At 57.1% G+C, this 11,974-nt stretch overlaps 4 protein-coding genes across 4 annotated transcripts; 3 read left to right on the forward strand and 1 right to left on the reverse strand.

Annotated features, from left to right (window-relative positions):
- Positions 1-2,288: 2,288 nt before the first annotated feature.
- Positions 2,289-3,709, forward strand: SLS55_003136 (uncharacterized protein; the record flags this gene model as incomplete). Its single annotated transcript, XM_066774616.1, has 3 exons — positions 2,289-2,321; positions 2,379-3,006; positions 3,066-3,709. The coding sequence occupies 3 exons, from the start codon at positions 2,289-2,291 to the stop codon at positions 3,707-3,709; spliced, it is 1,305 nt and encodes a 434-aa protein (XP_066634735.1).
- Positions 3,710-7,919: 4,210 nt separating this feature from the next.
- Positions 7,920-8,371, forward strand: SLS55_003137 (uncharacterized protein; the record flags this gene model as incomplete). Its single annotated transcript, XM_066774617.1, has 2 exons — positions 7,920-8,047; positions 8,185-8,371. The coding sequence occupies 2 exons, from the start codon at positions 7,920-7,922 to the stop codon at positions 8,369-8,371; spliced, it is 315 nt and encodes a 104-aa protein (XP_066634736.1).
- Positions 8,372-9,501: 1,130 nt separating this feature from the next.
- Positions 9,502-10,322, reverse strand: SLS55_003138 (uncharacterized protein; the record flags this gene model as incomplete). Its single annotated transcript, XM_066774618.1, has 3 exons — positions 9,502-9,621; positions 9,674-10,203; positions 10,265-10,322. The coding sequence occupies 3 exons, from the start codon at positions 10,320-10,322 to the stop codon at positions 9,502-9,504; spliced, it is 708 nt and encodes a 235-aa protein (XP_066634737.1).
- Positions 10,323-10,715: 393 nt separating this feature from the next.
- Positions 10,716-11,765, forward strand: SLS55_003139 (uncharacterized protein; the record flags this gene model as incomplete). Its single annotated transcript, XM_066774619.1, has 1 exon — positions 10,716-11,765. The coding sequence occupies one exon, from the start codon at positions 10,716-10,718 to the stop codon at positions 11,763-11,765; it is 1,050 nt and encodes a 349-aa protein (XP_066634738.1).
- Positions 11,766-11,974: the final 209 nt, after the last annotated feature.

Here is an 11,974-nt window from a genome sequence, read left to right on the forward strand (position 1 = left end):
GGGACTGTCGGAGAAAAGCAGCCGGGCCAAAGATAGCAGCATGCAGGAGGTCGAACCGGGTGTCTGGCAAATTGGCCGCAGGGCTGACATGCCATTTGGGGAGAGGTCGATTCCACGGGCCAGCGCCAAGCTCAGCCAAGCGTTGGAATTTCCACAGCGGCCAGTGAGCTCGTAGTGGCGCTCGCTTGCAGGAGCCTTCCGATTAAGATCCGCAGGCGGAGTTATGCCTATAGGCGGTAGATAGGCGGATACGAGCGGTCAAACTCACCACCATCAAGCGCAGAGAAGAGCAGCAATGGTCGACGAGGCCGGTGAGCGCCGCTGTCGGCGTGTGGTGATGTCGCAATTGCCTCGAGACAAGAAACGGGAAGGTCGCTGGGATGCGGGCCGCCTATCAGGTTGTGCGCTCGCCGGCGCGCTGGAACAGGCGCAATTTGAAAGAGCAGGAGATCTTGCCGTAGACTGGACGCGTCAGCGTGGGACTTCCCCAGGATTGGGGGGATTTGCTCCCACGCGCCCGTCTAGGTGATGCGTCGGTGGCGCGTGGCCTTGTTCGCTAGGCTGGAGGAAGAAGCTCGCTAGGCGGGAGAAATAGGGAGGCGTAAAAGCGCCTGCCCGGACGGTGAGGCGCCGCACCATGGCGCTCCACAATCCCTGTTGTGTTGGCAACGAGCGTGAATGGGCCGGGGTTGTGAGCGCTGAGCGTGGAGCCGTCGGTGGAACGGTCCCTGATGTGGGCAATAATCAAGCGCAATGCCGGCGGCCGCTGGAGAATGCGTGAATGGCAATCGCTCTCGGAAATCCGGCAGCTAAGCTTCTCCGTGCACGACTTGGCAGTCGCTCAAAGCGTCTAGCAACAGCTGGCAGCGGTCACTCCCCCAGCGACGTGGTGGCGGCAGCGCGGGAGGCACGCTGACTGATGGCCCGCGGCAGGCACGCAGGTGCAAGCCCAGCACGGGTTGCGAGAATGAGGCAGCGGGATGGATTGCAGCCTCCCCTGTCAGAGAGCCGCATCGGCGGCTGTGGCCTCATGCCCATGCCTCTCGCGGCCACCGGCCACCGGCCACCCGACGCCCAGTTGCAAACGGCCCGAACGTGCTGGCAGCGTTCTGGATCTGGTGTTGCCCCCCACAGCGCCGGTATCACACGACCTTGTTGGACCGCCTGCGTACCCGCCGATGTCGTCACAGGCAGCCGCGCCACAGCGGTGCACCGCGCCAACGCCGCGTGCGCTGAGCTGCACGCCTGCTGTCCGGCGGCGGCCACACGCCAGGTTGAGGTGCCAGGCTGACGGCCGCGCCCCCCTGCGCGGTGCCACACTGCCGATCCGCGGGTTTGGCTCTGGCGCGGGCGCCGGCATTGGTCCCCTGAGCAGGCCTGTCGCAGCTCTTGGCCTCGTGGGTGCGGCGGACAGCGTGCCAGAAGTGCCTTGCCAAAACGGCTCTGCACAACCAAGCCACGACTTTCGCCAGGCTCCGGCGGCTGGCACAACACTTGCGGCCTTGGCTCCGGGCGTCGGCGCCGCCAGGCGTTTCCTGCTGTGCCGGCGGCGTTGGGCCAGGCGCCCCTGGGGACAGGTCAAGCCACGGTTGGGCTGATACCCGATCGGGACTAGCGGCTATGGCGTGTAATTCCCCCCAGCTTTGCGTGCTGTTCCGCTGCGCATCCCGCGACGCGCTCCTGCCCTGAGCAACACGGCTGCGACGGCGGTGCGGTCGGAAAAGGAGACGCTGGGGGGCGGCTCTGCGCTCGCGCGTCTACGTGAAACACTGCATTTGGGCGTTCTCACCCGCTGCGCTCGCGGTGCCGGCAGAGCGCCACATCCGATCGCCGGGCGCTGCGCTCCGCCAACGACATGCAAGCACATCATCCCGCCGTCAGTGCGACACACGCGCCTCAGTAAGGGCTCCCCTCCGACCCCCAGCCAAGACCCGCCAAGAGAATAAGGAGCAGCCTCTGCGGCAGCTCTGTGCCGACCTTTCCTGACACGAGCCGCTGATCCCTCGTCTCCATCCACCGCCAGCCTGTTCGTGCGCTCCTACATAACTTAAGCTGACCTCGTTTGCCCCATCGCTAGCGGACCTGCATTCTTCTAGCCGCCATCTTTTGTTTGCGCCGCGCCCTCGCCCGCAAACAACTCTTCATCCTCGACATCCGTCCCTCGCTCTTTGTGCGATACCACTGCCGTTTTCCGGACGCCGCCCGAGCCCGCCCCGTGCCATCTCGGTTTTTCCTTATCTCCTCGATATTGCCACGCTGCCTCACTGGATGAGCCGTAGATTCTAATCATGGGCAACGAGAAGAACGTGAAATGGGTCGAGGTGAGTGCGAGCGACGAAGCCTCTCTTCCTCTCGCCATGCCGCTGACGCCGTGACAGGGCCTGCGAGGCATTGCCTCCGTCAGTGTTATCGTGACCCATCTTACCCGCGCCTTTTACTTCCGGGCTTTCCTGGCCTCCGACGGCGAGGGCGTCGCGCCCATCCTGTGGCAGATGCCCATCTTCCGCGTTATTCCTCAAGGCCGCATCGGAGTCACCATTTTCGGCTTCCTCACCGGATTCGTCTGCGCTCTGAAGCCGCTTCGCCAAGCCCGTGCTGGCCAGCACAGTGACGCCCTCACCTCCATCGCCAAGAGTGCATTCCGCCGTATTCCTAGGCTCATCCTGCCCTCCACCATCGCCATGATCATCGCTTGGCTGCTCGCCCAGCTCGGCGCCTTCCACGTTGCCCACCGCACTGATGAGGTCTGGCTTCGCGAGGCAAGCCCGCAGGCGGCCGACTCGCTCTTCGGTGCCTTCGTGGACCTCTGGAACGCCTTCCGCTCCGTCTGGACCACCGGCTACATGCCTTACGATGATCACCAATGGGCCATGTTGCCGCTGCTGAAGGAGTCCATGCTGGCGTACGTTGGTCTGGCTGCCACCATCTTCATGAAGTACAAGTATCGTACCATCACGTACTTTGTCATGTTCTGCTATTTCTTCCAGGACAACCACCCCCTTGTTGGTAAGAAACTAGCTTTCCGCCTGAATATGGATGCCTCCACGATGTTAACCAGCAGACAGAGACGTTCGCGCAGCAACTCTACTTCGCCATCCTCCTCTGCGACCTTTCGCTGCACCCCGTCGGCCAGGCTTTCATGGCCAACAACCGGTTCGCTCTCAACATGATCTCGCCCTTCCTCGTAATTTTCGGCCTCTACCTCGGCTCCTACCCCGCCGACGGCCCGGAGTGGCTCACCTGGTCCCGCCAGCTGATGGAGATGGGTCAATGGCTTTTCCCTGAAGGAGCTGACGTGGCGCGCCGCTTTTCCGCGCTCGGCCTGGACATCGTAATCATCGGTCTATTCTTCTCATCGGGCGCCAAGGAGATCCTGTCCAACAAGTACTTCATGTGGCTTGGCCGCAACAGCTTCGCCGTCTACCTGATCCACGGTACGCTTCTGCGTACCGTATTGATCTGGATGCTGTACGGCATCACCGGCGAGCCGTTCGAGGAGGTCCGTGATGAGGCGGGTGTTGTCATCGGCAACTGGATACAGCGCCCTGGCCCGCTTGGGTTCGCCATCGCCATTCCCATCTGGCTCGTCGTTGTCTATACTTGTGCGCACTTCTGGACCTCGTACGTCGACAACTACTGCGCGCAACTGACGCGGCGCCTGGAGGAGTGGGTGTTCGAGGAGGAAGAGAAGTCTATCCCTCTTGTCTAAAACAAGAGACGATACGGTCAAGAAATATGGGTGACGGCTGTCCCCAGGCTTTGATCTCTACAGAGAGCATATGGTGCCAAGGCGTTTATGATCTGAAAAGGTTCACTGGGAACCTGGCAAGGATTTCATTTGTTTTTCCTTTGGTTTTTTCCCCGAAATGCATCGATGGGAGTTTTGGGGGGATTCATTTTCATGCGAGCGAGCACAGCGAAAGATGCATACGCGTATTACTACTACGCGAGGGTGGGCCACCACCACCAACGACACAGTATCATCCAGGACGACGGAGAAAGAATAAGTCCTTGGTATCATCATTGATCTCCAGCACAGAAGGAAAAGGAAAGAGAAAGATCTCTTTCGAGAGAGAAACGCATGTTTCTTGTCTCGGCTGTTATTACAGATACCCAAAGTAAAGTAAATCATTTGTGCGATTCTTCCTTCCCCCAGATTTTCCACAGCGTGCAGTGGAAGAGATGTACACGAAGTAGAAAAGGGGCACGATAAAGTAGTGTCGACAGGCTCTGGCCTTGTAATTCTTAATTGTACTATTCACAAACAAACACCATGCATACACCTTACACCGTGCTTGAATCTAAGTGGCTAGAGTAGCCCGCATATGAATCGGGGAAAGGATGGACAATTCATCGTCGGCAAAAGCTTCATTGGCATGGTGATGGCGATGGTGGTGATGATCCCTTCCCGTTCCACACCTTCGCCTTGGGACATTCCTGAGACGAGACGCACTTCGTCCCCAGCCCCGCATCCGCGCGCGACCCTCCCACCTTTCCCCCCGGCCCACTACTCCCAGAAGATCAACAGCCTCAGCGGTACCTAGCGCGAGTCACGAGGCAACAGAAAAAAGGGTACATCCGCACGTCCCCGCACTCTAAAAATGCTCGCGCGCCGAGACGGTATATCGTAGCGACTGTTTTGGGCCATGGAATGTTGCGCCGATCGATATAACATCCCACACGCTTGGCTTGTGGGCTTGCTGGCCGCGTGCGCCTACTTGCGGGGGAGGAGGGGAGGCGCGCATCAAACACCACCACTACCCGTTCGTTCTACCTTTCATCAACTAACTACCTACTGATCATCGACCTTTTGCCTTTTCATTTTCACGCGGCCCCATCATCGTCGTGCTTAGTCTCACTCACACACCGCTTATTTGCCTTCATGCGACAACCCTGAGGTTACGTGAGGCAATAGTAGTAGTCGTCGTCGTTTCGTCGGGAAGGGGGCGGGCGCAGGCGGCCATGGTTCGCGGACTCCCGATTTTATTCTGTCTCAACACGCGGGTTCGAAGAGATCTGCACGCGGTCAGCAGCGAAGGCTGAGACAGAGCTGCGCGCAACATGTTTCCCCGTGACCCTCCCTCCCCCCTGTCTGGACTATTTTCTCTCTTCCGTCCGTCTTTCCCTCAGCTGTTCGTTACGATTCTTCCCCTCCACACCCCTTCGTGACTGGCTGAGTGGCTGTGGCTGCAGGTGACGGCGACGGGGACGGAGCTGAATACGAAGGAAACAGGGTTGCAAGGTTTTGCCCCACGGTAAGGGAGAGTAGGAAATGGAAAAGCTAAGGGAGTATGCCGTGGGGCTAGCGCGAGGAATGGAGGGCGAACGGCTCCATCCACGTTTTTCCCTCGCCGTTTGTGGTAAGTCTTGTGTGAGATTTTTTGGGTGAGCGAAGGGATGGGGAGAAGCCGTCGCTGCCGCGTCCTCGCCTCTTCCAAGGCTACTACGCCTACTTCTTTTTTTTTACTAATGTTTGGCACGAGCATTTATTGGCGACGCGTAAGGTTACTCGGATTCCGGGGCGCAGCTTCCTTCGTTCTCGTCCCTGCGGAGACGGTGGGGAGTGGGGCATTTGGGATTGGTAAACGCGGGATGCACGGCAGCGGCTATGCAAAGACCAATCGCTGCAGCCACAGTGGCACGGCGAAGGAGGGCAACGCGAACAGAAGGCATTCTTTTTCAGCTTGCGTGCTTCCCGGAACGGATAAAACGGCTTCGACGGAACGAACGGCAGCATGACGTTGCGGCTTGGCCCGCATTGGGGGCGATGATGATGCTGAGAATATACTTTGGATTGGTCTCAGCACGTCGTTCCGGCAACGTGCAGGTGCAGCTGCGGGCTGAATCAGATGATGGCGCAGCGTGGCGCAGCGCATATCCGGCTGGTTATTCCCGACCATTTCCTGGCTGGGAGGCGCGCAGGTGGCTTGGCGGGACGGCTACGGGCCTTGGACGTTGTGGCACTTTTGTTGTGGAAATGGAGGGGGCGTTTGCAGGGCGTCGGGCGTGCTGCTGGTGGCGGTGGATGGCGGTGCGCGGGGCAGAAGGCTAGAATTGAATTGGCGCAAGGCTAGCTAGCTCGCTGGCTGGACTGGCTCTCGCGCTAAATGGTTCCTTGGATTTCATGGCTGCCTATTGCCTTGTTTTGCTTCGAGATGCCAGAAAACGTCGCGCCTGCCTCGCGCAAGGTCAAGGCATAACCTTTGAGGTGGTACAAAGGAACTGACCACAGCCGTACCTAGACGCGTCATAGGCAGAAATATCAGGCCGGCTGCAGTGAATCCTACGAGTTGGCCCCGCTTGCTGGCTGCTCTCCCCAAGGCCGTCACTCTTCAATCGTGCAACCGCCAGTGTATACCGCCTCATCGCGTTTCCCTTTCGCAGACCTTGGAATACCACCGTTGCACCCGCCGGGTGCACCTGCTGCTCTCGTACGACTTAGTCCCCCACCGCGCTGCGCCACACCTTAAAAACGTTGCTTTGAGTAACTACGTACCGAAACCCATCTTCGGGACACTACTTTTCGCCATCCCTTCGCCGTTTTCTGTCGGTCCCCCACACTTTACCGGTGGAAGGTCTTTCTTGTTCTTTATTTAGTCTCGTCCTAAAAATACAAAAAAAGGCTTTTATGGTCAACGCCTCTCACCCAGGTTGTTTCGAGGATCTCAATGTTTTGATGCTGGATAACGGCGCATCACCGCTCAACGCCCGAACTAGGGCCAATGGTCGTCTTAACGAGTTAATGATCGAGAACCTCGTGGGCCACGGTAAGTAGCGTTTCTTTACCAAAACTGTGATTCAATACTTGCGAGTCGGAATCAAGTACCCACCCTGCCGTTGAGTGGTATGCTAAAGCTTCGGAGGTACTTGAAAGATACGACATTACCAGCTGAGGATTGAGCATATTGACCATCATACAGACTCGAAGAGTTGATCAACTGTTTGATTGGTCTCTTGGTCCTGCACCTCCCAAGGTCTGCCATGGCCTTGGCATCAGTAGACTGCGGTCAAATTGTCCCCAAAAACAGAGACTATAGGCAAAGTAATAGGCACAATTGGGACCATGTTCTTCTCAAAAGAGGTTAAGATGATGTATCAGCAGGGATCTTGGCGAAGGATCCCAAACCAAGCAGCGGGATTACTGCTCAGCCTCATCCTTGGTGCTCTTATCTCAACGACCCACATTTGCTCCCTCGTAGCAGGGGTGGTTCGGTCTCTTACTAGCATATGCCCGTTGGACTGACAAATTCACAGATGCTTCTCCGTACTTCGATTTATCGTTCGCTTAAATCCCAACAAAGTGAAGAAAGTGAGTGAATAGGACCATCAATGGAGCCGAGGGCCAGCAGCTATTGCGTATCGCCGGCAGAACAAGGTCGTTGGTTCACGCAACAGTCGGAAAAGTACAAGCATTGAATGGAGACGTTGGCATTGGCTGCTGCTTCCAGCCCTGCAGAAACCACCCCACCGCCAGCTTACCCGCCGGGCTGGCACCCCCCACTACGGTGACCGCAGCGGCGCACCCACGCTGAACTTCCGACGCAGCTGATTTGTGACAATTGCAGTCTGTATACGGAGATAGTGGGGTCAACGTCAATCTTCAGGCGCTTCCGTTGCACCGACGGAGACTCAGTCGAAGAAGTGTCTTGGTGCGTCCAGAATGCCGCCTCTACCCCGCAGGGACCCTTCCGTCCTGCCAGCCGTCAGCCCCGCTTTACAGCGTCTCAACCGGTCATTCCACGGCGTACCCACTCGAGGCTCAGTAAGCCTGACCGACTTCGCAACTGATCTCTTCTGATTGTCGCCCGAGCGCTCGCGTCGCATCAAAACCCCGCCGCTGCCCCGCCTGATCAGCTTTGCTCACTCTCCTCACCATCTCCACCTCATCGACCCGACGCATACCCATCCAAACCGCTACAATGGCCGTCACCGTCACCGTCCTCTACCCCAACGTCTCCGACGCCACCTTCAACCTCGAATACTACCTCCAGACCCACATGCCGCTGGCGCAGAAGCACTTCGGCATGAAGACCTGGAAGGTTTCCCGGTGAGTCCAGCCCACAGCTGCTCCTCCCTCCCTCTGACCGCCCCGCCCCGCCTTACCCCACCTCCAAACTACTCCCCGACCGCTGTTGTAGTATGTGCACGCGACTACTACTCGCGCTGACCCCACCACCACCATAGCATCATCGGCACCGCGGTGCCCGGCGAGCAGGCGCCCTACAGCGTCCAGTGCGTCCTCGAGTTCAACTCCAAGGAGGAGGTCGACGACGCGGTCAAGAACCGCGGTGAGCCCGTCATGGCCGACATCCCCAAATTCACGAACCAGTCGCCCGTTTTCCTGCTCGGTGAAGTTGTTGGCACGAACTAAAGACACACGCACACGCTACGGATACATTCCTGGGGGAGGAAAGAGAGAAAGAGAAAGAGAGGGCATTCGGAGGCCAACGCTTTGAAGCGGAGCCGGATGACGCGGGTGGAGGTCTGAATATCATCGTCGGAAGAGGGGGAGATGAGGCTACTGAAATTGGGTTCGGGGGTTTACGAATGGAATACGACTGTCGATTCATGAATGACATGGTTCCTTCGCGGTGTTTTGGGCATATCGTGTAGCGCCAAGGCCTCGAGCCCGACCTTGGCGGCATCCGAGCGGATTATACTCTCTATAAGACTGGGATTGAAACTCAACTCGGCTATCGGAGAGAATTGCATCCGCTGGAGATGTAATATCTTGGATGGCACCAAGTTCCCAGTGTTTTTCTCCCGCGTTTTCAATCGACGCAAGTGACTACTAACCCGACGTTACCGGTAGCAGTGATAAAGAAACCACGAACATCATGCCATAGCAGGCCTCGCTTGCCTATCCAAAAGAAGGAGATCCAAGTCGCCCGCTTCACCATTAATGAACACTATGTTGCAGGTGCACGTCAACAGCGGACAGCATGGTACGAATGAGGAGTGGATTCCTGGAAACGAAGAAACTACAATGAATCCCGACTGCTGGTAACTCGTCCTCCGTGTTGTGTAAATCTTTCTCTTTACCTCTTGTGTTTCTACAGGCCTTGTTAGGATCGAGCATCAAGGAGCAACGGCACCACCCACTATCCCTCAATCGTATCATCTACGCTTCATTATCGTGTCGTACACCTTTTAATGCAGAATGAAAAGTAAGAAATGGCCTCTCCCTTTCCAAGGTTATCACGCCGTCGATTAACTCTGGACCCCATCAGCTTTCAAACCCCGTACCAGACCGGCCGTTCAATTCGCCGCGCGGTGACGATGCTTAGACTGGGGCGCGCCCCGCAGGAGGGTCTTGAGTCGTACGTATATCGTCTATTGAGCTTGGCAAGTGCGGCTTCCGACATGGAGTTCTGCCAACCTGACAATCATCAAGTCTTGTACGCGTATCGAGACGTTGATCTTTGGCTTCAACTCTCTGTGAAACCCCCGGAAAACGTGAAGCAGTGCTACACTCGCGATAGTTCCCATTTCTCAAGCCCTTCATACGAGGAAATGCGCTGCTGGACTTCCATCAACGATGATTTTCTGCCACAGCTCGCTCTTTCCAAGCGTTTTCGTCATTTCATCAACACTCTCCTCCTTCGTTCCATTTGCATCAATCTATAGCCGTTAGCATCTGACTTTCTCTTCGTGCAGACTGTTTGATACCCACATCGATCAAAACGCCACGCCGCCGATACACGTCCTCAACGGCCATGGTCTCCGCCTCGTACTCGGCGAAACGCCTCTCAAACTTCTCCTTGCTGTCGTTGCCATCGCGCGCTCGGGCTATATATCTCGCCTCGGCATTTTGCTTGGTGACGCCGAAAGAGAGCACAACGTCCGGTTTTGCACCTGCGGCGCCGGCACTGCTCGGAGCAAGTGGTAATTCGTCCTGGAATGGCCACGTATCGAAAGATTCCGATTGCTCAGTGCATCGCGGGAATCCGTCGATCAGAATGCCTTGCGGCTTCGGCTGGTCATGGTAGATGGCATCCTTGACCGCCTGGCAGATGAACGGATTCAGGTCGGCGGAGGTGAGGAATCCCTGGTTGTCGAGCTTGTCTTGGATTGCGACGGCGAGCGATGTGGTGCGGTTTTCACGCATCCAACTGCGGAGGTTGTCCCCGACGGAGTAGTGCGTCAGGTTGTGCGCTTGCGCGAGATGAGTGCAGAGTGTACCTTTTCCGGCGCCGGGTGCCCCTGGAAAAAAAAAGTTGTTAGAGCACGGCAGGGGTAAGTTGGGGAGCCTGAGGAAACGTACCAAGGACGAAGATGACCGCAAAGCTGCGGGGGCTGGGGGTGATAGAAGGATTCTCCATGGTGTCTGTGGGCCGTGAGGTCAAAAGTAAGCAGTAGAGATAGCTGCTTCCGATTAACGTAGCGCAGCGCCAGATTTCATATGCGGACCAAACTTGTAGACGGCAGGTGAACCTGCCGACATGATTGGTCACATTCACCTTCCTCAACCAATCAGCTGAAGCCTAGTCGAGTAAAGAGTAAACAACCCACCTGCGGCCTCAGGAAACAGGCCTGCCTGGCGATCACGTTCCGAAATTGCGGACGGCAGGTGCAGTCTACTGGCATGATCGGTCACATTCACCTTCCTCAACCAATCAGCTGCTTAGCATTTGTTTGGTACTTCAGTGACCATCGCCGTTTTTCCTGCGCTCTCCTTCCCACCTCCAATCTTCTTCCGTCACCCGTCCCTGATCATGGCGATCATTTCTCTCCTGATGAATGGACCGACTGTCCTATGCCTCTTAATCATTGTCCTCTACGCCGCTTTCACGTCCAGCGGAATCAAGAAGCACTTCGAACCGATCAATGCCGAGGACCAATCGAAAGAACCGGCTGCCCCGATCTCGGTGAACTACTTCCCATCTCGCAAATGCAACTACACATGCGGCTTCTGCTTCCACACTGAGACGTCGTCTTACGTCCTTCCCATCGACGAGGCGAAACGTGGTCTGCGGCTGCTCAAGGAGGCCGGCATGCGCAAGCTCAACATCGCGGGCGGAGAACCCTTCCTCTACCCCCGCCTCCTGACCGAGCTGCTCCGCTACTGCAAGGAGGAGCTCCGCATCGAGAGCGTCAGCATCGTCAGCAACGGCAGCAAGATCCGGGAAAAGTGGATGCAGGAGAACAGCCAGTGGCTGGACATCCTGGCCGTGTCGTGCGACTCCTTCGACGCGGCGACGAACAAGAAGATCGGGCGCGGCGACGATGGCGGCAACGTGGTCCGGCTGTTCCGCATTGCCGACTGGTGCCGCCGGTACGGCGTCAAGTTCAAGCTCAACACGGTCGTCAACGCGCACAACTGGGATGAGGACATGGCCGCCGACGTGGCGCGGCTGGCGCCGTTCCGCTGGAAGGTCTTTCAGTGCCTCATCGTCGCCGGCGAGAACGACGACGAGACGCGCAAGCGCGACGCGAGGGCCTTTTTGGTGACCGAGGAGCAGTGGCGCACCTTCTGCGGCCGCCATCAGCACCTTCCGTGCTATGTTCCCGAGGACAACAATTCCATGGCGAGCAGCTACCTGCTTGTGGACGAGTACATGTGCTTCCTGGACAAGGGGGAAGGCGTCATGACGAAGAGCGAGTCGATTCTGCAAGTCGGGGTCAAGGAAGCCATGAAGCAGGTTGTCTGGGACAAGACATCGTTTGTCGAACGAGGCGGTATTTACGACTGGGGCAGGTCGGACATGCAGCAGCAACAGAGCGAGTGTGGCGGTGGTGGTAGCAAGAAAGAGCTTGAATGGTGATCGGACATCTTACTCAGACTTGGGAAGACGAGGCTTTGGACATGCAACTACAGCCCCCTCTTGCAGCCGATGGCTAGCGCAAAGAATAGCAGAACATGGCGTAACTATACCTTAGCTCATTCTTAGAGAAAAAAAAAATTACATAGATAGTTAAAGCTATAATCCGGACGAGAATGTCGAATTAAAAATTCTACATACACGTCCGGACA

The sequence above is a fragment of the Diplodia seriata genome (assembly GCF_021436955.1).
Source record: "Diplodia seriata strain FDS-637 chromosome Unknown scaffold_3, whole genome shotgun sequence".
NCBI lineage: Eukaryota > Fungi > Ascomycota > Dothideomycetes > Botryosphaeriales > Botryosphaeriaceae > Diplodia > Diplodia seriata.